The sequence below is a fragment of the Trichoderma aggressivum genome (genome assembly GCF_033847375.1).
Source record: "Trichoderma aggressivum f. europaeum strain CBS 100526 chromosome Unknown scaffold_047, whole genome shotgun sequence".
NCBI lineage: Eukaryota > Fungi > Ascomycota > Sordariomycetes > Hypocreales > Hypocreaceae > Trichoderma > Trichoderma aggressivum.
This window is the reverse complement of record NW_026946413.1, coordinates 195,571-217,988: the sequence shown is the minus strand read 5'-3', so window position 1 is coordinate 217,988 and position 22,418 is coordinate 195,571. Positions and strand designations below refer to the sequence as shown.

Sequence of the window (22,418 nt, the reverse complement as noted above, 5' to 3'; positions counted from 1 at the left end):
TTTCTTCTTCTTCCTTTTTGCTCCTCCTTTCCCCTTTCTGTTTTGCAGTGTCTCTAGGGACACTGACTGGGTTTGGTACCATTAAGAAACCATGTACTATCACAAACGCGTTCAAAGGTGTACATACACGTCTCTGAGCCATCCGAAACAATCGGATTCAATGTAACACAGAGACAACTAGACAGTGAACAAGTCAACTCTCCTCTCCATTCCTGAATAGCGAGAAATCAGAAGCTATCGTATCAATCAATACCTCATTGAGCTGAGGCAAGGTAGGGGGGAAGATAAAATAAAAAGGAACTCTTAAGGTTCGTATGTTGCCGGTGCACAAGGAGCCGGCGATGACCCCTTCTCCAGTTCCACAACAAGATCGTTGAGAGGTGTTTGCAAAGAGCTCAACTAAGCAGATGAACCTTGCTCACGAGGCTGCGAAAACCGACTCCAGTTATCAGATCCGCGACCACGATATCCGCCCCGGCTGCCACGGCCAGTGCTGCTTTGACTCGCAACATCTCCGTAGCTGTTAGAGAACTCTCTTTTGCTGCTGCCATTGCCACTACCTCCGCCTCCCCCGCCTCCCCGAGGCCCATGACCACCACCACGGTGTCGTGACGACGGCCTATGAGTCCCTCGCCCGCCTCTCGCCGCAGAAAGGGGGATGGTGGCCACCCTAGGCTCGCCCATCCCTGGAAAGTGAATTCTCACGGCATTTGCGCCGCCAACAACCTCTGCTGCGAAAAAGTATGGCTCCACAAGAGATGGTTGTATGAAGAACCTCTTAGGCATTGGCTTTATCCCCGCCGCGGGCTGCCATGCTGCTTCTGGTGCCTTGTGCGGAAGCTTAATCCGTGGCAGAGAGCCCATTTCCTGCTCTTCAAAGCATTCCTCCGCCATAGGCTTGGAAGTCAGCCTCAAAGAGCCGTCCGCTGAGTGTGGTTCTATCGCAATAGGCATGGATACGGTTGTGGGGTGTTGCACTGTTACAACAGGCAGAGATACAGTTGTAGAGTGCTGGTTGGTGGTATGGTCCAATGCACTGCGACTAGCAGGATCTATGCCCATATGTTTCGGCGGAGACGCTTTTCCACCATTGAGAAGAGTATTGATTTTATCCTGCCAATTTCCCTGCGAGGTCTCGGAGACACGCCGCGCAGAGTAAGTTTGAGGGATAGGGGCGCGTGATATTTCTCTTCCTGAAGCTCTGCTGACCCACGGGTTGCTCGCCTTAGCCTGTAGTGCTTGAGAAGCAACCATAGAAGGAGGCAGCTTGACTACTGGCTGTGGCTTCGGTAATGACACATGTGGACGTGAAATATCTCCCTCGTATACCGGGTGGCCTTCCATGGTCGGTGGGGGAGGAGATGGTGAAGATGGTCGGATAGGCTCAACCATGCCCGTTTCAGTGCGAACATCTCGGGCAGGGAAGAACCGAGAGGGCCGCGACTGGGGAGTTGTTGTCGGGCCATTCGGAGGCAAGACAGAACTGCTGGCCCCATTTCCGAGAACTGCAGGTTGACCACCCGCAATGGAATCGTCCGTGATATTCGACTGAACCTCGCTGGAACTTACGGCACGCCTGGTGCCATCGCCAGGGATGTGGACAGGGCGCCATGTGTCTTTGATTACTGGCTGAGCATCCTCTACAGAGACTCCGCGCTCGGCTAGCTGACGTTCACGCGCTGTTCGTTCAGCCAACTTCGCTGCACTCATCCTCTTGTCGTTTTCAGCCACGGCCGTCACCCATTTACTGGCAAGCTCTGTTCCCAGATTTCCATATCGCGTAGCGCGCGAACCAATTGGCGCGGGTACTTGGTTGCGGCTATGAGAAGGTTGAACTGTAGTTGGAGGAGCTATGGGGGGAGGGGCATTATTCGTCGAGGTCGGCTGAGCGGGCGCGCCGGATGCACGACCAAGGTGAGGATTGAACGTGCCATTTCCAAGTCCGCTGTCGTTGTCTGGGGAGCTCCACACATTCCGTGGCGTGCCAGCAACCCACGACGAGAACCGGTCTGGTCGGTTGCCCCAGTTGCTGGCAGGTTCCGAGTCTTGACTGTGAGATAGTCGCCTAGCTGTCGGCCCAGGAGGCGGGGCGATGTGTGCTGGTGATGGAATGTCTTTGTGGCTGAAGCCGGGCTTCTCGATATGCGGTACGGCGGCTACGTTATCCTTGCCCGAATCTGTTTGATTCGATTTTGCTTTTGCTGTGGGCGCATCTCCTTGCTCAATAGGAGCCGGTTGCTGACTCGGTGTTGGTTTCGCTCCGTGATCCTTGGGTGCCTCTTTCGCCTCGCTCTTCTTCTCAGGGGGAGGTCCCATCGCTTCCAGTTTCTTTTGTATACGCTCTCGGCGTGCGGCCTCCTCCCGAGCCTCTTCCTCCTGCCTCCTTTTTCTGGCTGATTCGATGCCTTCACGCATCAGCTTTTTCTGGTATTCAAGGTCATCTTCAAGCTGGTGGGAGGGAGGTGGTGGTGCATTATGCTCAAGATGTGGGTTTCCATGATGAGGAGCGGCATAAGTTGTTCCAGGAGAGGGCAACGGCTGGTGTCTCGACGGTCCCTGACTCATCACAGACCCTGCCACGGGAGAGACTGGACTCTCTAGGACGGAACCCGTTAGGGAGCCTCTCCGAACACCAAGAAAATCAGGTGGTGGTGGTGGTATAGAGCCATCGTTTCCCTTGTTCAACCGCTGCAAATATGATCCGCTACCGCCGCTGACGTTGGAAGAGCCGCGGCGACGTCCAAAGGGCACATCCTGGGCGGTACGACTAGTTTGAAACGCGGCAGAAGGCTCGGCTGGGTGGTCTTGCGGAGGCGCACCACGCTGTAACAGGGCAGGATACCTAGTCTGAGAATCAGATCGCATTGACGGTCGTCGATCGGTAACTGGCTCATATCGCCCGGACCGAGAGTTGAAGAGCTCCTTGTTTCCATAGGAAGATCTGTCTCTCCAAGTCGAGCGTGAATAATCATCTACTGCCATGTCTCGGGAGGGTGGAGGGCCCATAGTACTGGCGAAAGATGACTCTCTCAGAGCGCCCCGAGGTGGATATGCAGCCTCGATAGCTCCAGGTGACGTTTTTGCGACAGGCGGCAAGGTGGCCCATGGCGATTTAGCAGGCGCAGGTGGTGCTGGAGGCTTGGCTACGAGAACTGGCTTCTCCTGGGCGGCGCTCTTGAGAACCAAGCCTTTCCCCGACGGAAGGCCACCTGATTTTGGCACCGGTGTGCTGGTTGCACCTGGTGGTGCCGGAGAAGGTGGCTTGTCTTGAGCGACGCTTTTGATTACATCTGGCGTAGGATCTGGTGCTCGAGCCGCCGTCTCGTCGGGGTGAGGAAGAGTTGTCTTGGTGCCATCTCCCCAGGTGATGGCCTCGGGTGCCCAGTCATCGTCATCGTCATCAATATCTGCCCACTTATTTTGCCCTTGGGTATCTTCTTCGTTTAGGCGACTAGCCATATGAATTCCATACTTCTTGAGCTCTTCGTCCGTAAATTTCTTTGGCTCCGGGGCAGGAGCAGCTATAAACAACAAGCATGAGATTAGTTCAAGCAAAACCTCCTCTAAAAGCATCAAATTTCACCTACGCCTATTCTTGTTCCACACAGCATTTGGATCGGGTGCAGCAGCAGGCTTGCCGCCATTCGCTAGTGATGAGAACCGCGGAGATGAGGCGCCAGTACCGCTACCGGACTTTGCAACCAGACGTGGTCGTGATATAGACAAGGTGGCGGAGCCCGTCGGCGGGGTACTCGAGCCCGCAGCTGGCTTGTCATTTGTCTTGGTCGAGACGCTGGGATTCGCCTTGGAAGCTAAAAACGTCTTGTTGACAGAAACGGCCTTGAACGTCGCAGGCTTCTTTGCCGAAGACCCAGCGCGGCCCTGTCCTTTGTCGCCATCCTTTGCGCGCGACGCCTCGGTATCTGACCCCCCACTCACACTGACGTCGGCAGAATTGATCTGGTCCTCGACACTCAAGATGCGCTTGTTTGCGATGTCTTCGGGGAGTGGGGAGCCGCCGTTTACAGCTGGGGGGACTAATTCGCCATGTTGAGAGTCGGGCGCCTGATAAGTCAAAGAGAGCATCACGTTAGCACAGCTCAGAGCACACAATGTCCCGTTACACATGGGGGGTTGAGAAGCATGTCCACACCGACGCCGCTACAAAGACGTCGTGCAGCTTCTGGAAGAACACGAGAGGAGGCGCCTCACAGATTGCGGTTCAGTCGAGGCAAACACATCAGCTGAGTTGTCGGTGGAGGGCTCAGTGGCCATCATCCGTCGTGGTGGCAGGTGTGCGCCGGTGGGAGCCGTAAGATGCGAACTCTCGCCAGAATCCAAAGCCAAAACAGAATCGCCTCTCGATATGTTCGCCTAGGAAGGGGGGCTTGACAATGTGCTTGTCTGCCCTGAGCAACACTCAGAAGCTAGCCTGCAGCGCGGTGTCGACAAGGGTGGAGGAGAAGAGGAGGAGGGGGAGACGGATCGCGAGGTGCAACGAGCTGGCAATATCGAAGAATAGGTAGGCGAAGGTGGCGCACGTGGCAGCGGAGGCTTCGGGGCGAAATCCTCTCTTCCAGGGCCTCGCAATGCGGGTCGGTACCGGTGGAAGGAGTCGGTCTGTCTGGTCGTCGGGATTGGCAGAGGAAAGGCTGCGATGTTCTGCAGTCGTGATGGTGAGGTGGAAGCGACTGATTTTCGAAGCTGCACAACTTGGTTCTGGCCTAGCGCTGAGTGGGAAAGTTCCGCCTGATTAGGGGCCCGTGCGTCACTGCCACTGTGGACAGCCGCACGCAGCCAGAATGGGCTACGCCCGCCTATTGTTCAGGTGCCTATTGGGAGCTTTTTGGGGGGGTTTAAACTTTTGCACAGTGTCTATGACTTTTGCACGCATGCCCCGGGAAGAGGGCGATCAATAGTCGATGTTAATACCAATTGTTGACCACATCAGGGCTGAATAACTAACTGGCTTGCATATACTAACAGGTTGAAAGCATCAATTGCTGCCGTGACATATTTCCAGCGAAAAAAAGAAGCAAGGATATATTCTCTTTCTAATCGCCCTGTATTCACGCTGCTGTCAGTCAGCCGGGCCGTCAGCGTCAGCAGGTGCCTGTGAAGTGACTCATTAGATGATCGATCAGGCTCAGGCTGATTCGATTTCACCAGCTGACAATGATTATACAAGACCAGTCACACTTTTCAAAGACTTGGCAGTTGTTGGCTTTTTTTTTTCAATTAGTCCTGGCTGGTTTTGATCAAAGAATCACTTTCTGCATAACAACCATTCAAGGCAAGAAGCAAAGAGAATATGAAGTGTTCCGGCAAATGAAACAGACATCATACATCACTTCAGCATTATCGCGTAAGAGAGGGAAAAGATAATTCAATGCGTGTCTGATAGTACATAAGGAAGTACGGGCGTGGTTAAATCCCAGCACCGTTCTAGAGTCTATTTACATAGCCACTCATCATTTGGAGAGCGGCATCAACAAACCATCCTCCAAGGTACTTTAGTGGGCATTGTTCTTGTGGTGACCTATGCAGGATATTAGCCAAGGGATATCGACTATAACAAATAACCAGATGTACGTACGCAGGTGGAAGTAGTAGTTTTGAGCGTAACCGATGCCGATCAGGAAGAGCAGGGCGTGAACGATAGCTGCAAGTTCGGTGCATGTTAGCTTGTATTCCGCATCTAAAGCGTTTGATTTGGGTCATATCGTACGTGTAGCAGAGGCGTTCTTGCCAAAGTACTTGGCCTGGTAGCGTCCGAGAAGACCCTTGCCCTTGATCTCGGGGGCGGCACCCCGGGGAAGCTTCTCGTAGAAGCTGACGACACGCTGCATACGCAGAGCGTCAGGAGCAGCACCGATTGCCTAGCATCAAGTATTCTTCATTAGCCCAATGTTCCATTGTCCCGCACACCATCCGATCGGATCGGAGGCTCGCAACCGCCTTCCTCGCACGACAACCCATTTCCGCCCTTCTGCGTTGCGTCTTCTTCGATGAATATCGACATGTATAGTCCGGCGGTGTTTTCACTCATTAAGAGTATCTCATACCTTGGGGGAGGCAATCTGCACAGGCATTTATTAGCACAACCAGACATGGACGAATTGACATGCCACCAAAGAGTCTCACCTTGGGGGGAATGAGCGTGGAAAGCGCTCGGCGAGTGACAAAGCTCATGATGTCGGATTGCGAGGGAGAACGCTCGAAAATAAGGCGATGAACAGCGTCTGGCCGTCAAATGTCGAATGGGCGCTCAATGGCAAGGTCGTCAATAAATCGCTGGATTTGCATTATTCGCAGCCGAGAGGTTCTCTGCCGAAAAGCACTCGTCTCGGCAAAACATCGCTCCGCACCGCCCAATTAGCGCTCTCCATTTTCCGGCCCAGCCAGTTGAACATTGGCCGCAAACCGCCATCATCGCCATCACGAACAACCATTTTCCTTCAATTGAGAGGCACAGTTTCTTCGCCATGGCGTCTCTCAGAACTCAGTCGGCAGCTCGCCTGCTGCGCAATGCCGTGCGCCCGCGGCTAGCTTTGGCCTCCATGCCCCGCCGTTTTGAGAGCACAGTGGGCAAGCCTGCCGATGTTGTTCCCGCCATGCCCAGCGCCAACCAGCCCGACTACGACGCACCTGTCGACAAGGCTACCTCGTACGGATGCTGTTCCACCTCTTCTGTTGATGATACCGGATGCTAACGATGCACAGCACATTTTCTCCGGTCCCCAAGCGTGTGCAGGATGGCACTGAGGACGTTCTCGCTGCCGCTACTATTTCGGGTGCTCCTATCGAACTCCAGGCAAGGACGGTCCGGTTAGTTTAATCTTCGACCTGCTTGTCTCAAAAATTCACCCCTCTAATTCAATCATCTAGTATCTACAAGGAGACAAAGCCAGCTACACAATCTGGCGACTTCAGGGGCGAGCGCTGGCGAATGGACTGGGATATTCTGCCCAAGGGACACCGATGGGAAAACCCATTGATGGGATGGCAATCCTCGGGAGATTTCGTGCAGGGAACCCACATCAACTTCAAGTCCAAGGAGGATGCCATTCATTTTGCAGAGAAGCAGGGCTACGAGTACTTTGTCCAGGAGCCCAACTCGCGCAAGATTACACCTAAAGCATACGCCAACAACTTCCTATACTCACCCAAGAAGTTGAAGCACATCCGAACAAAATAGGGCATCAAACTCGCATGCCGACACATAAATATTAGATAAGAAATAGTGTATTAAAATTCTGATTCACGGGTGTGCCTTCTAAAGACCAAGCAGCGGTGTTGCTGTTCTGACTTGTCCCCCCAATTCTACTTTAAGAGCTAGCAGAAAACCGCTCTATGCGAGCTTTCCATAGTAATATTGGTTCAAGCATTCTGCCTTGGTCTTCTCCAAACCCCTGTAATAACAGGCGTAGCTGCCATTCGGCTTCACGTTGTGCATGTGATAGTGTGGACGAATAATTGCGAAATATTATGTGAATTAACTGTCATTATAGTAGAATTGCAATTTGCAATTTGATAGGGGTCGTGGGATTCATAAGCGTCATTGGATTGTTTAGGTCGTCACCATGGAATCATGTCCATTCTCTGAATTGGAACCTCGCCAGGCTTGATTCGAGGACTCTTCACCTCTCAGTCCTATATCGAGACGGTCGGGAAGGATGGTGCCCTTCTCCCTCGCCGCACCTTCTGCCCATGCTCGCATCTTGACGAGCTGGCGAATGGCGGCCTCGCGTCTGGTTGATTGCCTTTCCAGGATGGCCCGGTTCACCTTGGCCGCTGCATCACGGCGCAGACCAGGGTCGAGAAGAGCGGCCAATTGCGGTTCCAAGACGTCGGGATTAAATAGCAGCAAAGCCATTGTTGTTTCCAGATCCTCCAAGAATGCAGGATTGGTAGAAGCACGCGGACCAAGCTGTTCCGTAGCAAATTTCAGCGCAGGGCTAATATCTCCCCCTGATGATGCAGTGCACACTCGGATTAACTCGACGAGTTGAAGCCGCAGTAGAGAAAAGTGCAATGCGGTATCTTCATCCAGAATCTAAATCCCATGTTAGAATCGATGAACTGGAAATCGAAGCCGAGATGCGATTGGTAACAAAGGATAGAAAGTGGGTAAATCATAAAAAAGTGGTGTTTCTCATCACGGGCCAGTAAACCGGCCATATGCGTGGTGCATGTAAAAACTCGTGTTTTAATCATATAAGGAGTGGGGGGCGGAATTCAATGCGGGTGATGGCGCCACATACCTCAGGATCAAGTTCGTTGAGAGTCTCGATGGCAGTCTGAATATTCCCGCTGTGGATGCAGTTCTGAATCTGCTGCCTGGCGCGGATGGCGGAGGTATCCTGCTGTGGCTGCAAGTTTGCCTCTTTAGAGAACCTTGCAGCCGCATTCGGGTAGCCCTCCATGGTCAAATAATCCAAAATCAAGGCATTAATATCGCTAAAAGCTTGTCAATAACCCGTACCAGTTACAGCACCAGACAAGAGAGAAGAATAACAAAATGCTTTCGAAGTGTTCAGGAAAGAAGAAGATTATATCGGATTTCCGCACAAATTGTCTCGGAGAGATTCCCATTGATATAGTTGTTCATCATATAGATGGCAGAGTGGCGGGGAGAGAAGAAGTCAGGGTTGGGCCGCAGCTCATACGTACTTTTTGGGAGACTTGACCCTCTCGACACGCTTCTCAAAGGCATGTTTAGCCGGAGTAGCTGTAGAAGCTGACGACATCTGCGCAGAGAGTCAGGACGTGGAGCGGGGTGCAAGGTCCAGAGACGTCACGGCATCGTACCATGGATCCGATCAACGGCCCTCCCGCAGGAAGCCGGCAGCAGCTCTAGTTACGGTGCGACAGCGACGGATTTGCGAGAAGAGGGAGGCTCATGGCGTGCGTGGGCAGCCAAAGAGGAAGCCGAGGATGCCACCGTTTCAGCGCATTGGCAAGCCGAGTCGTGGAACCGTGGGCTCGCGAACAGGGCGAAAGTGGTGGGAGATGAGAAAAGTTTGGTATGTGGAAGAGAAGCGATTTTGCGCAGAGGCGGAAGAGCAGCGACTGCCCTTTTTGGAGGTGGCCTGGGCCCGTTTACAGTAATCCAGGCGGACCAATAGCTGACGCGGACGCCCGCGAGCGCTCCACAGAAGCTTTTGCGGCTGCGTTTGCCCTCTCTGGTGGGGGACCGTGGCAGCTAACACGAGAAGAGCATGGTAGAACGGGGCATGTGAAACTGAATAATTGGGGGGGTTCCATCAGTAACGGAACACTTTGCGATGATAATGGAGAGCAAAGAAAAAAAAAGAGAGAGTGAGAAAATTTTTCATCAAAAATTAAGTCAAAAGAAATGGATATAATATCGGGACATTGTGTGGTATTGCAAAACGGGTGTTGCTGAAGCCAAACAGCTCTCTAGGAGGGCTTCAGTTAGTGCAGGTAGCCGCTGCGAGGTACCTGGTCCCTGTTCTGTCGAATGTATATCCTCGTACTCGTGGGCATTCCGTCAGATATCAATTCCCAATGGCTGGCAGCAGCATGCAAACTAAGGCTCGAAATAATCAAGAGTCGTCTGCACGCCGTAGCCTTTGGGTACCTATCGATACCTCGTAACTTGGTGCATGTCTCCTATTTGGTGGCCGGTCAAAGGAAAGGACGCAAGGCACGGCACACAGAGAAATGGGAGTGGGAGCACGAGACAAGGCTGGCTGATCAAAAGCCAACAACCACCATGTTCAGCTCTGCACACTAGGCCATCCCATCCGCCAGCAGCCTCACTTCACGGCTTCCCTCCTCCCAGGCTGCCAGAAGCCCTAGCGGTCTCTGCCTAGACGCCGCCGACCATGTGAGCGTTAGTTGACCGGCACATGCTTACAGTAAGGTACTTTAGTGTTTGGGTGCTTGTGCCTCACCAAGCCCTATCAGACCTATCAGGGCGGCTTAAGCGTCGCTTGATGGGGTCTATCCGCCGTTACGTTAGCGGGCCAGCTGTAGAAGCGGCCATCTCCGTGCCACGCCTTCGAAGCCTCGATTCCGGTGGGCTACAGCAGACTGCAGCCAGATAAGATCTCGTCCTGCACCCTGACCGTCAGATTACATCTGATCTGTTCCGCCATCTGTTGTGTCGATCGATCTTTGCTTGTTTTTCCACGGTCTTTTCGTCTTTTGTTCTCGCAACCGCTCCCAGCTCCCAGCTCCCAGCTCTCAGCAGCAATCTACCCAACCACTACTGGCGCCAGCAAAAACTCGCGGGGTGGATCACGCGAGCCACTTCCCACTTCATCTACTCTTGTACCCTATCTTACCTACTAGAGGATAAAAGCAAAAGCGTAACCCAGTGCCTGGCCTGACGTTGCTCGTAACAACGACCTGTCGGCCAACAGCCCAAACCACGTCCTGGCGGTAGAAATGTCGCAGCTCGAGAGCCATGTCACGGTTCAGAAGCGAGCTTACTACTCTCCGCCATGGGCAGATGTTAGCATCATCGCCGTCGCTGGCAGCTCGGGCTCCGGCAAGTCGACGCTATCCCAGACGATAGTGAAGAAGCTCAACCTGCCCTGGGTTGTCATTCTATCCATGGCATGAACACTCTGGGAGAAGCATGGAGATTCGAAATGCCGTGGCTAACGACAAATCAGGACTCGTTCTATAAGACATTGACCCCTGCCCAATCCAAACTGGCATTTGCCAACGAGTACGACTTCGACTCTCCAGATGTACGTCGCCTGGATCCGATGCCGTTTCTCCATCTCCGTCAAAGATCAGACGCTTAGACCACTTACGTAGGCCATTGATTTCGATGCCCTGATTAACACTCTGCGAGATCTGAAAGCTGGGTAACCATGACCTTCTACTAATGAGACATGTTTTGGGCGCACTCATTAACTCAACGTCTGCAGAAAGCGAGCAGAGGTTCCCGTATATTCTTTTGCCAAGCATGCACGACTGGAACACACCACATCCATCTATTCCCCGCACGTACTCGTTTTGGAAGGCATTTTTGCCCTCTACGATCCGCGGGTTCGTGAGTTGTGTGATATGGGAGTAAGTCAGCCTCACGGACGATACCGTTAGACAGCATCTGACTTGGCTTTAGATCTACTGTGATGCAGATGCAGATACCTGCCTGTCGCGGAGAAGTAGGCATTTTCCCTGCCCGTAGAGTTGCCGTCAAGTGCAAGTGCTTACCGTTTATGCTAGTTGTTCGAGATGTTCGGGAGCGAGGTCGAGATGTCGAGGGCTGCATAAAGCAGTGGTTCGCTTTCGTGAAACCCAACTTTGAAAAGGTGAGACTTTCCAGTCAAGTTGCAGTTTGCCTATGAGGTGGAGCTCTCGCTTACCACAGCCTGTCTGTTGGGAATCAGTTCGTCGAGCCACAACGCAAAGTAGCGGACTTAATCGTACCCAGAGGAATCGAGAATCGAGTGGCACTTGGTAAGTCTAAGCCAGGTCCTGCATGAGATCTTTCTATGTGTGTGTGTGTTGTTTTTCTTTGGACAAGTTTACTAAGTGGCAATGTAAAGATATGATGGTTCAATTCATCGAAAAGAAGCTGTTTGAGAAGTCTACTCATCATCGTGAGGCTTTGGCTAGGCTTGAGGTCAGAGACAGAGACGAGCCTCTATCCGAACGTGTCGTAGTCATGAGCGAGGGGCCTCAAATCAAGTTCATGAACACTATTCTTCAGGACATAGACACGTCGGCCGAAGACTTCATCTTCTACTTCGATCGCCTTGCTGCCTTAATCATTGAACAGTAGGTCCAGAGAGGCATGTTCGTCCTATAGGGTGACGTATGTTGACTTGACTACAGGGCTCTGAACAACGTCCAGTTTGAAGAAGCGGCCATTGAGACGCCGCCTGGTTATACGTACAACGGTTTACGACCCAAGGGAGAGGTTAGCGCCGTGATTGTGCTCCGAGGAGGGTCGGCCTTTGAGCCCGCCCTGAGAAAAACCATCCCGGACTGCAGAACAGGCCGCCTCCTGATCCAGTCCAGCTATTCAACCGGCGAACCAGAACTTCACTACCTGCGCCTTCCCGAAGATATCCACAAGCATGAGAGCGTGCTACTGCTAGATACGCAGATGGCTAGCGGAGGAGCAGCTCTGATGGCAGTCCAAGTTCTTGTCGACCACGGCGTTGCACTGGAACGTATCGTCTTGGCAACTTATTCCGCAGGAAAAGTTGGCTTGCATAGGTTGATGACGGTGTTCCCAGAGATCACGGCCGTGGTTTGCAATCTCCTTCCCCATGCAGAGCAGCGTTGGGTTGAAAAGAGATACTTTCGCTGCTGAGTGGCCTGCATTCTACCATTAAACATACATGACACTACTTGCATATTATACAACGAGGCCAGTCTTGTCTTTTTCGACCTGGTGGAATAACAGGTGCTTGCTCCTAGCAACGATGATGCTTCGATGATGCTTCGATGATGGTGGTGATGATGATGATACGGGTGTACATGAACTGCGTGAGTGCGCGTGTGAATGAATGCTTGCATGATGAAGTGAGGTAAAGTAAAGGCATCAGTGGATGTTTTCACATGGCATGTGGCAATCATATTGAACGTTATGGAGAACCAGCGTTTTTGAAGCTGCCCTTGAAGCTTGTACGCAGCCTGTCGGAGGAGCTGCCGGGACGAAACCGACGTCGGCGACCGCGGCATCTCCGCGAGGCCGAAGCTCAAAGGGCCGACTTCCGGTGCGCGATGACCGAACAGTGAATATGGATCCTGCATTCGCCGGCGAGCGATATTCTGGCTGCGAGAGACAGACTTTTTATCTTTTCCCCTTGTCTAGTTGGCATTGTGTTTTTCTTCGCTTTTTTCCCGACCCCCTCCGTTGGTATATGTCGCGGGCATTTTCATTGCGTCTTGGCTTCCTGGCCTCACAATTGGCATTGCATCGAGTCGAGTGCATAGATATACGAACACGCACGTAATAGTAATAATCAATTAATCAAGCTCACTGTCATTCAATCTCCAATTATCTGCCATCAACATACGTAGTAATTGAGTAATCATGTCCACTATGGAGTACTCAGCAGTTGAGATGCCGAATCGCGCCGTGACATGAAAATCGACAAGTCCGTGGACAAGGACAATCGCCCTCCAACTCGGCTTCAGTGGGCCGATTAGTTGGCACAGGCGGCGTTCCTGGTCGCTATTTTCAAGATCCAGTGGGGACCTGAACATCAGTTAGTGTCCATTCCTGGGAGGCTATGACGCCATGAGCTTTGCCCGGCATATCCAGAGTAGCCCGCCTATATCAAGTACAAAGGGCCAACCATGATAAAATCTCTCACTGTTGGATATAGTACCAAGTCACATGTTGCTACACCAAGAAGCAGAAAACAACTTTTCTCTTCTCTCTTCTCCCCCGCCCAGATTATAACCACTAACCTTAGCAGTACCTTACCTGCAACACCACTAGCCGGGTACATACGTGACACACAAGCTTCGAGCTATTCGTATTCGAATCCCCAGCAATCAATTGGCGCGAGGCACACCTGAGGCCTCCATGAAGTAAATCGCGTCGACTCCATTGACTCGTTGTCGACTATGCCTCTGGCCTCAGCACAGCTGGGATCACTTCGCCTGGCAGCGGGCAGTATCACCAAGCAGCGTCTTTCCCTCAGCTCTCGAACCACCCTCCCCGCGACATGTTCGCAGTTGCGGGCCTTCTCCAAGCTCTACCCTCGAACTAGACGAACCCCTTTGGCAGCCAATTCGATCGAGCAGCCCCAGTTGCAATCACACCCTCGACCTAGCCTCGTCTTCTCTCGCGCCTTGTCTGGAAAGCCGCTGCCCCAGCGCAAGTCATGGCTGCTTAATTTCCTCTACCGAGCGGCGGCGTGGGTTGGCATTTCTATTGTCGTCGTCGGAGGCGGTGTCTTTGCCTTCTTCCTCTACGATGCCAGCACGTACAAAGAACATGGTACACAAAGCGATATTGATGTCTCGCAGCTCGCGCTGCAGCCACGCCGCGGTGGCCCCAATAATCTACCCATCGCAGAGGTCTACATCGATGACGATGAGACCAAGGCCAAGACCAAACCCAGGCTTGTTATCCTAGGCGGCGGATGGGGTGGCGTGGCGCTTCTCAAGGACTTGAACCCGGACGACTACAACGTCACAGTCATCTCTCCCGCCAACTACTTCCTCTTCACCCCTATGCTACCGTCTGCTACCGTGGGTACCTTGGAGCTGCGCTCTCTGGTTGAGCCCATTCGACGGATACTGAGCCGCGTCAACGGCCACTTTATACGTGCCAAGGCAGAGGACGTCGAATTCTCCCATAAGCTGGTCGAGGTATCTCAGCTTGATCACAGGGGAAAGGAGGTTCGCTTCTACGTTCCCTACGATAAGCTAGTCGTTGCCGTCGGCTCCGCAACAAATCCCCATGGCGTCAAGGGGTTGGAGAATGCCTTTTTCCTCAAGGATATCAACGACGCGCGGATGATTCGAAACAAGGTCATCCAGAATCTCGAGCTTGCCTGCCTGCCTACCACATCGGACGAGGAGCGCAAGCGGTTGCTTTCTTTCGTCGTTAGCGGCGGTGGGCCGACTGGCGTCGAGTTTGCCGCTGAGCTCTATGATCTTCTGAACGAGGACTTGACTCGACACTTCCCTCGTCTGCTGCGAAATGAGATCTCTGTCCATATCATCCAGAGTCGAGGTCATATCCTGAACACGTACGACGAGACAGTTTCCAAATATGCAGAGGAACGGTTTGCCCGTGACCAGGTTGAAGTTCTTACGAATTCACGAGTCAAGGAGGTTCAGCCTGACAAGATCATCTTTAGCCAGAAGCAGGAGGATGGGACTGTGATCACCAAAGAGCTGCCAATTGGCTTTTGCCTGTGGTCCACCGGCGTCTCTCCGACCGCTCTATCCCAGAAGCTGGCCAAGAAGCTGGGCGACAGCCAGACGAATCGGCATGCGCTGGAAACGGACACCCACCTCCGCCTCAACGGTGCTCCTCTGGGCGATGTCTATGCCATTGGCGACTGTTCCACTGTCCAGAACAACGTTGCCGACAGCATCGTGAGCTTTCTCCGTAAGCTCGCCTGGTCGCGTGGGATTGAGCCGGAGACGCTTCAACTGCACTTCTCCGACTGGCGGACTGTTGCACAAGACGTAAAGAAGCGCTTCCCGCAGGCGGTTAACCATCTCAAGCGTCTTGATAAGCTCTTTTTCGAGTTTGACAAGGACCAATCCGGAACCCTCGACTTTGGCGAGCTTCGGGAGCTCTTGAACCAGATTGATAGCAAGCTGACGTCGCTACCGGCCACGGCTCAGCGTGCCCATCAGCAGGGGTTGTACCTCGCCCACAAATTCAACAAGATGGCTAAAATCTCAGACGCAATGCTGGCAAACGACATTCGAGATGGCGACCTGGACGCCGCCGTCTACAAGGCATTCGAATACCGCCACTTGGGCAGCCTAGCATATATCGGAAACTCGGCCGTCTTTGACCTGGGAGAGGGCTGGAGCATGGCCGGTGGGCTGTGGGCCGTGTATGCCTGGAGGTCGGTCTACTTTGCGCAGAGCGTGAGCTTCCGGACAAGGAGCTTGATGGCCATGGACTGGATGAAGCGAGGATTATTCGGTCGAGGTATGCTTTTATTCACTGTTGACCCGTTATAATACACTCGTATTGACCTGAGAGCTGACAATTGAATACTAGATCTTGTGGCTTTTTGAAGCGATTAATATCATGATCATGAAGCGGAATAAATTAATAGTTGCACGAACGCGTTCATCAGACAGCGATAAAATGCAAAAGACTCGAGGGTAGGTGTATATTCTCAGATTCCCAGGAGGAATACAAAAATTATAGGGACGTGTCGGGATTTAGGATCGAGGTTGGATATCTGTGCATGGACGTGAGATTTATATCATTCAATTGTAGTAAATAGTAGAAGAAGCGTCTTCATTCCTAGCCGTTTTTTTATCGAAGAAAATATTATGACGCCATGATCTAATGTCTGTTTATTTGAGGAAAAGAAATTCAAAGGGATATGCGATTGAAAAAAACGAAGGAAAAGAAAAAAAGAAAATTATCATCAATCCATCTACAGAACAAAGTCTTTGTGCGTCCACTTCTCCGTAACCTTGGTCTTGGCCTGCTTCTTGAACGGGATGTGTCTTCGGCTCTCCACCTTTCCTCTGAGCAGCAAGCTTCTGTATCGGTCTTTGAGCAGGTTTCCCTCGGGCTTGAGCAGTCGCAGGGATTCCTGCAGCTCGTCCGGCAGAACAAGCTCCAGATCCTTCTCCGGGAGCTTGTACTTGCCCAGCTGCCTCCTCCGCAGCTTTTCCTCGCCAATCTCGCTGTCGGCATCCGAGTCTTGCTCGGCGGCCTGGGCCAGCACGAGGGCGTTTTGCTTCTCCTTTTCTGCGACTTCCGCGGCAATTTCCTTGATGCGCTGCTCCTGCGCGCGGCGGGCCTTCATGTTGGCCTTGTGCTGTGCCAGCTGCTCTTCCTCCTTTCTGCGCTTGATGCGGTTCCGCTGGGCTTGTGTCTTGCGCTTGGGCTGCTTTGCACTGGGCCTCTCGTCCTCTACGCCAGATTGAAAGCCCTCCCATTCAGAGTCCTCTTCCCACTCTGACATATTGGCTCGTTCTTCGGCGGCATCTGCTTCCGCGGCCGATCTAGCCGCAGCCTCTAGTTTCTGGGCCTCAGCAGCTTCGGCTTCAAGGCGTTTTTGCTCGGCTTCGAGAGCCTTGGTGCTCTCTTCGGCGAGTCGACTCTCATACTCTGGGAAAGAAGGGTTGTAACTGTATCCTCCCGTGGGCTTTGGCACTGCGGGAGCTTGTTTGCCGTTGGCGAGAAGAGAGAGGGGCTTCAGCTTCATGGACTTTGGAACTTTGGCCTCAGTCTTCTCGGGCAGGAAATCCGTGGGATCTTGGGTCGCCGGCGCAGCAGGGCCATCCCATAGGTCAAACGTGGCGTCTCTGACGGCAACGGTATTCTCGTGATGCCCATCGGCAACCTTCTTTAGACGAGCCAGGTCCTTGTGGGAGACCCAATCTGTGCGCTGGCGCTTGGCGGGAATGACTCCATCGGTGGTTTTGTCGCCGGGACGCTTGCGCATGGAGACTGCGGGCACGGAGGAGCGCTTATTGATGATCTCGTCGGCCTTGAGGCCCTTCTTGACGTGCTTGGGAAATTTCTGGGGGATCTTGGAGTCGCCTGCTATGTCGATGGTGAAGAGATCCTCGGACGCCTTCTCTCGAATGACACCACTGCCAAAGATGTTAGCACAAGCTCCTGTCCTGCAGAGAATCTTCAAGCGTGGAAACTCCATACCCTCGGATAATCTCGTCGTTGACCTCTCGCAGGCCCTCTTCCACCTCCGTCACATCCACATTCTTCCTCCACGCCTTTTTTCCTTTCCTGGAGGGCTGGTTGAATTGCTTGGGCGCCTCGCCAGAGCCGGCGGTGGCCGATCGAAGGACAGGCATTTTCTGTTTCTTGTGCAATTGATTGGTTTAGGATGAGGTATGAGATGAGATGCTTCAAGTCACTGTAGCAATATAGCAGGATGTCCCAGTCGCAAATTTCCTTTGGGCAATCGAATCTTATCAGCAACTTTTCGAGATTTTTTAGCGGGTCCCCCACCAAATAGAAAAGCACAAGTACATTGTACTTCGTCCCTTCGTTCCCTGCTCGTGCCAAAAAGCAACTGGAAAAAGACAACATTCGAACGCTAGTCCCAATGAGGGGGCGTAGAGAACAGTTAGGATAGCGGGGCATGCGGAGGCCGAGTTCTTCTGCTGTCCAACCCAAAGTGGCTCTTGGTTTGCCTGCTAAGGTATTTATTAACCCGGAGCCTGGTGGCGGTCATTATCATTGTCACCTCCTTTCAGGTTGCCCAACATTTCCAGCGCGAGCAAAAGGCAGGAGATCGATACCGGAGACAACCGAGGCCTGTGTCTTGCAGCAAGAAGAACTCAGCTCCAAGCAATCCCTACCAGCAACGCAATTACAATTGCAGGCATTGCCTCTGCCCACCAGAAAGCAACCCAACTGGCCTTGTTTTGGCAGCCTCGGAATCTCCAAGCAAGCATCACACGCCACTACACGCAGCAGCAGCAGCAGCAGCAGCAGCCATGGCGCAAACCGGAGGATCCTACAACAACCCCTTGAAGAAGTTCAAGTATGCGTCCCCGTTTGCCCATTCATTGACTCCGTGACAGCCATTCATGCTGATTTCCGTTCAGGCTGGTCTTCTTAGGGGAACAAAGCGGTATGTGTCTCCTGTCCGGCTCCACACTACATCTGTCGATTTGGTGACTGACCGAGTTTACGGCATAGTGGGCAAGACGTCTCTGATAACCAGATTCATGTACGACTCGTTCGACAACATGTATCAGGCAACCATTGGTATCGACTTCCTCTCCAAGGTACAAAACCCCGATCCGTTCAAGCCAAGCTGCCGGTGGACGAGCCTAACATGTGGACTCAGACCATGTATCTCGAGGATCGGACGGTACGACTACAGCTGTGGGATACCGCAGGCCAAGAGCGATTCCGAAGCTTGATCCCTTCATACATCCGTGACTCCAGCGTTGCCGTTGTTGTCTACGACATCTCTAGTATGGAATCCCTCTGCCTTGTCCCTTTATACCGCCAGAAACGCCCCCTCCCCCCAAACTCGCGGTGAAGCCCCACCATGTTCGCATCGTAGACTAACAACGCATATCTTTTCTTAGACGCAAAATCATTCCAAAACACCAAGAAGTGGATTGATGACGTCCGGGCGGAGAGAGGAAACGACGTTATCATTGTCCTGGTGGGCAACAAGACCGATCTCAACGACAAGCGAGAGGTCACAACCCAGCAGGGAGAGGAGGAGGCCAAGAGACAAGGTCTAAGATTTGTTGAGACAAGTGCCAAGCTTGGCCACAACGTACAGAACCTCTTCAAGAGGATAGCACAGGCACTGCCTGGCATGGAAGGCTCCGATGCAGCTGCCCAAGCAACCAACCAAAGTAAGTCCCTTTCTCTCTCTCTCTCTCTCTCTCTCTCTCTCTCTCTCTCTCTCTCTCTCTCTCTCTCTCTCTCTCTCTCTCTTCCCTCTCTCCTTATGTCTACCCCATCAGCACGGATAATGCCGTTGCATCCCGATTCATTACTCTTTGGTGGCACTCCAACTAACCCTTCTTTCTTTCGCAGTGATTGATGTGCGGACGAACACAACAGCGCCTCCCCAGGAGGGTTGTTCGTGCTAAGCCAACATGTTAAGTTCGTAATAGAGTTTGAAACGCCCGACAAGACAACCGACCAGTATCCCCATTTCAGCGTCGCTTCGCAGTCACGATGCATCAATGCCGAATAATAGGATATCAATTCGAAATTTGGCCAGTGCATGGGACTTGTATAATACCTGCAACGGGGACAACGTGCCCACGATCGTTATACACATACTAATAATCTTTTACTTGCTGAATTAAGCGCTACCACTTCTTTTTTTGGCTCCCTGTCATCATTTCCCGCTAGTGGAAGGGAAAGATATTGTGTGACCTTTTCCTATCCATGCATGTTTATTTCCCCCATCTCAGATGCTTGTTCCCATCTCTTTCTATTGTACCCTTATGCTGCATTCTGTACCTGGACCTCGCCGCTCGGCGTGCCAAAGTAAGCTGCAACTGGCTTCTGTGCTTGGAATTCCTTGCCCAGACCAACAGCCTGAACTCCATTAAATCCGTGGAAGAGGCCGATTTCCACAATTCCAGGGAGTTTGACCAGTTCCTCGGCCAGCCTTCCGATTTCCCAAGCTCCGTTCTTACCCTGGCCGTCTACCTCTGCCGTCAGATCCTTGGGAAGTAGCAGCGGCGGGAAAGGAGCGTCGATGATCCACATGCCATTGTCAGTCACGCACTCGCCGGCTTTGCTGGGTAGGCCGGAACGGACAACGGGGTTAGGGGAGCCCATGGCCTTGAGACGGTTCAAGACATCCGGAGCTGCGAGGGGGAGGACCTCGATAGGAATGGTCTTCCACTTGGTGCACAACCGGGGTGATTGCTTGCGAGAATCTATACAAGATGTTAGTCGACTCGAGACAAGTCATGGTAGATAGTAAGATATCCACGCACCCGCAACTGCTATGAATTTTCTAGCCGCTACGGCGACAAGCTTCTCTTGGAAGAGGCATGCACCCCCTCCTTTGATGAGGTTAAGGTCTTCATCAACCTCATCTGCACCATCAAAGGCAACGTCCAAGGCCACCGACACGCCGTCCACAACAGGGCGCTCGTCCAGGTTGCACAGTTTCAATCCAGCTGCTCTAATCAGACCTTTGGATTGGCTGCCCGTGGGGATGAACGTCATGTTGGCGTAAAAGCTTGGCCCTTTGGCCGCAATAGCTTCCACCACATAGACGACAGTGCTGCCAGATCCAATCCCGACGAACTTGTCAGTGGGGGAGAGGTGGTCCTCGACGGCTTGGAAGGCGGCAGCCCTCTTTGCGGACTCAATCAGAGCCGCAGTATTGGATGCATTGCCAGCCATGGTGCGAATTGGTGAATATGAAAGTAATGATGATATACCGGCCGAGTTTGGGATGCGTCGGCTGCAGGGTAGGGTTTCTGCGGAGTATAAAGGCTGGGTGTTAGTGCGTGCTAACGGCGCACGTTTAACTGAATAGAAGGCTTCGTTCAGGTGGACTGCGGAAGTAAAAGATGAAGCTGGTAGTCGTACTGCAGGCCTATTGAGAGTCCAGAGGTGGTTGGCTTCCCGCAAAATAGAGCTCCTCATCCGGAACCGCCCGGTGTAATGGTTACCAACCTTTTAGCTAAGGGATATATAGCGCAGAGAGGAAGTTTGACTAAGACACAAGAACCTTGGCGAATCTGCAGAGGAGCAGCAGAGTTAGTGGATCGATTGAGTGCAACAGAGTGTTATGATGTGCGTGTAACTGCTCATGTTATTGGATAGACCAAGTAATACGATACTATCAAAGCCTGGGCATGGACATCAACGGCTGAAAGGTACGAGGCTACAGGCGAAGCTACAGGGGACTTTGGATGTTTCGCCCGGTGACGTGATGGTGGATCTGCGCCCAGCGACAAAAAATTGCCCTGCTCGCGAGGCCTCGCTTTGGTTCGCTACGGGCTTCCCGAGCTGAAGCTGGCTCATGTGATATATCATGTGATTGCGTCATCTCAGCCGCGATGTGACTGGCTGGATGACTGCCGTTGTGGGACCCTGTGCACAGATCCAGCTACAGTAAGCGCGCTTGTTGGGAGGCTCTCCTGGTCGCAATCATCTCCGCCGTCGCCGAAACTTTCAAGATCTCAACGCTTACCCCCGTTATCCTCTATCTCTCGGCGTCTTCACTTTGGTTCTTTGTCTCGTCTTGCGATAGATTTGTTTGGAATTCTTTTTTTATCAGTATAGACGACAATCGCGACGGGAACACTGTTCATAATGTCCAAGTTTACGAGGCTGTATCTGCGGATACCTCGGCCGAAGGTAGGTCACACGTGGAATCATCTCTCCCTCCCTCTCCCTCTCTGTGACGGGAGACGTCCGTCGGAAGATGGTTCAGGAGATAAAGAATATGAAATCATGGTACTGACAGTCACGGTCAGACCCTCTTCGGCCTCATTAGCCTCCAGACTGGCACTGAGTTGATTTCCTTGGCACTGGTCTTCAACAAGGTTACGGGCGTTTACGGTCTTCTTGCGATCCTTACCGGATTCCAGCTCTCCCTCTTCCAGCTTACGACCTACGTTTACTGTATTGGCGTTCTCGGCCTCCTCGTCTACCTGATCCCGCATATCCGAAAACAGAGCCCGTTCGAATGCCTGGCCCTGGCGTGGCTGTATGTCATCGATGCCTTCATCAACGGCGCTTCTACAGTGGCTTTTGGAATGGACTGGTACTTCGCCACTGCTTCGTCAAACGGATCCAGTCTGCCTGATATGGTTGCTGAGGGCATGGAGGGTCTCCGTCGCGAGACGGCCGTGCATGGCGATGTTGTACCCCAAGAGACCGCGGCCAGCATGCTACTGATCACTGGCTTGACCCTGATCAGAGTCTACTTCAGTCTGGTCGTCATGAACTTTGCACGCCAGGTGCTGCAGAAGTATATGCAACTGATGATCCTTGAAGGACCTGGCGTCGACGATCACGTGGGTCCCTTTGCTGCGGACCTGCCTGACGGTGAAGGGCGAAAGGGTCAGCTCGGTCGACTGATGGTGTCTTTCGGACGCAACTACTGGATGGATTACTCTGAGGCGAGAGAATGGGTCGAGGGTGGTGTTAGCCGGAAACCCAGCACGGTTGCAACTCTGGCTGGCGAAGTATGAGATTGATGCTCGGTAGATGGAGAGTCTTTCGGTTACTGAGGTTGAGGGAAAGGGATGAAACGATAGGGATGGAAAGACACGATGTGAATGGA

The 22,418-nt window shown here is 52.7% G+C and overlaps 10 protein-coding genes across 10 annotated transcripts; 5 read left to right on the top strand and 5 right to left on the bottom strand.

Moving 5' to 3' along the window:
• Nucleotides 1–399: 399 nt before the first annotated feature.
• Nucleotides 400–4,278, bottom strand: Triagg1_8977 (uncharacterized protein; the record flags this gene model as incomplete). Its single annotated transcript, XM_062903883.1, has 3 exons — nt 400–3,521; nt 3,588–4,065; nt 4,213–4,278. 3 exons carry the CDS (start codon nt 4,276–4,278, stop codon nt 400–402), a joined length of 3,666 nt encoding a protein of 1,221 aa, XP_062752099.1.
• Nucleotides 4,279–4,420: 142 nt separating this feature from the next.
• On the bottom strand, nt 4,421–6,192 carry Triagg1_8976 (uncharacterized protein; the record flags this gene model as incomplete). Its single annotated transcript, XM_062903881.1, has 5 exons — nt 4,421–4,704; nt 5,597–5,662; nt 5,729–5,879; nt 6,066–6,080; nt 6,145–6,192. 5 exons carry the CDS (start codon nt 6,190–6,192, stop codon nt 4,421–4,423), a joined length of 564 nt encoding a protein of 187 aa, XP_062752098.1.
• A 293-nt stretch (nt 6,193–6,485) lies between these two features.
• Nucleotides 6,486–7,198, top strand: Triagg1_8975 (uncharacterized protein; the record flags this gene model as incomplete). The annotated part of the gene is made up of 3 exons (XM_062903880.1): nt 6,486–6,667; nt 6,724–6,828; nt 6,889–7,198. The coding sequence occupies 3 exons, from the start codon at nt 6,486–6,488 to the stop codon at nt 7,196–7,198; spliced, it is 597 nt and encodes a 198-aa protein (XP_062752097.1).
• Nucleotides 7,199–7,570: 372 nt separating this feature from the next.
• Nucleotides 7,571–8,750, bottom strand: Triagg1_8974 (uncharacterized protein; the record flags this gene model as incomplete). The annotated part of the gene is made up of 3 exons (XM_062903879.1): nt 7,571–8,056; nt 8,265–8,460; nt 8,674–8,750. The coding sequence occupies 3 exons, from the start codon at nt 8,748–8,750 to the stop codon at nt 7,571–7,573; spliced, it is 759 nt and encodes a 252-aa protein (XP_062752096.1).
• Nucleotides 8,751–10,416: 1,666 nt separating this feature from the next.
• Triagg1_8973 (uncharacterized protein) lies at nt 10,417–12,304 on the top strand (the record flags this gene model as incomplete). Its single annotated transcript, XM_062903878.1, has 9 exons — nt 10,417–10,569; nt 10,647–10,724; nt 10,795–10,844; nt 10,908–11,052; nt 11,105–11,147; nt 11,209–11,294; nt 11,373–11,442; nt 11,532–11,763; nt 11,821–12,304. 9 exons carry the CDS (start codon nt 10,417–10,419, stop codon nt 12,302–12,304), a joined length of 1,341 nt encoding a protein of 446 aa, XP_062752095.1.
• Nucleotides 12,305–13,569: 1,265 nt separating this feature from the next.
• Triagg1_8972 (uncharacterized protein) lies at nt 13,570–15,657 on the top strand (the record flags this gene model as incomplete). The annotated part of the gene is made up of 1 exon (XM_062903877.1): nt 13,570–15,657. The coding sequence occupies one exon, from the start codon at nt 13,570–13,572 to the stop codon at nt 15,655–15,657; it is 2,088 nt and encodes a 695-aa protein (XP_062752094.1).
• Nucleotides 15,658–16,085: 428 nt separating this feature from the next.
• Triagg1_8971 (uncharacterized protein) lies at nt 16,086–17,475 on the bottom strand (the record flags this gene model as incomplete). The annotated part of the gene is made up of 2 exons (XM_062903876.1): nt 16,086–17,256; nt 17,321–17,475. The coding sequence occupies 2 exons, from the start codon at nt 17,473–17,475 to the stop codon at nt 16,086–16,088; spliced, it is 1,326 nt and encodes a 441-aa protein (XP_062752093.1).
• A 648-nt stretch (nt 17,476–18,123) lies between these two features.
• Nucleotides 18,124–19,352, top strand: Triagg1_8970 (uncharacterized protein; the record flags this gene model as incomplete). The annotated part of the gene is made up of 6 exons (XM_062903875.1): nt 18,124–18,170; nt 18,235–18,260; nt 18,329–18,417; nt 18,480–18,609; nt 18,727–19,005; nt 19,270–19,352. The coding sequence occupies 6 exons, from the start codon at nt 18,124–18,126 to the stop codon at nt 19,350–19,352; spliced, it is 654 nt and encodes a 217-aa protein (XP_062752092.1).
• A 254-nt stretch (nt 19,353–19,606) lies between these two features.
• On the bottom strand, nt 19,607–20,524 carry Triagg1_8969 (uncharacterized protein; the record flags this gene model as incomplete). Its single annotated transcript, XM_062903874.1, has 2 exons — nt 19,607–20,049; nt 20,110–20,524. The coding sequence occupies 2 exons, from the start codon at nt 20,522–20,524 to the stop codon at nt 19,607–19,609; spliced, it is 858 nt and encodes a 285-aa protein (XP_062752091.1).
• Nucleotides 20,525–21,442: 918 nt separating this feature from the next.
• On the top strand, nt 21,443–22,326 carry Triagg1_8968 (uncharacterized protein; the record flags this gene model as incomplete). The annotated part of the gene is made up of 2 exons (XM_062903873.1): nt 21,443–21,487; nt 21,607–22,326. The coding sequence occupies 2 exons, from the start codon at nt 21,443–21,445 to the stop codon at nt 22,324–22,326; spliced, it is 765 nt and encodes a 254-aa protein (XP_062752090.1).
• Nucleotides 22,327–22,418: the final 92 nt, after the last annotated feature.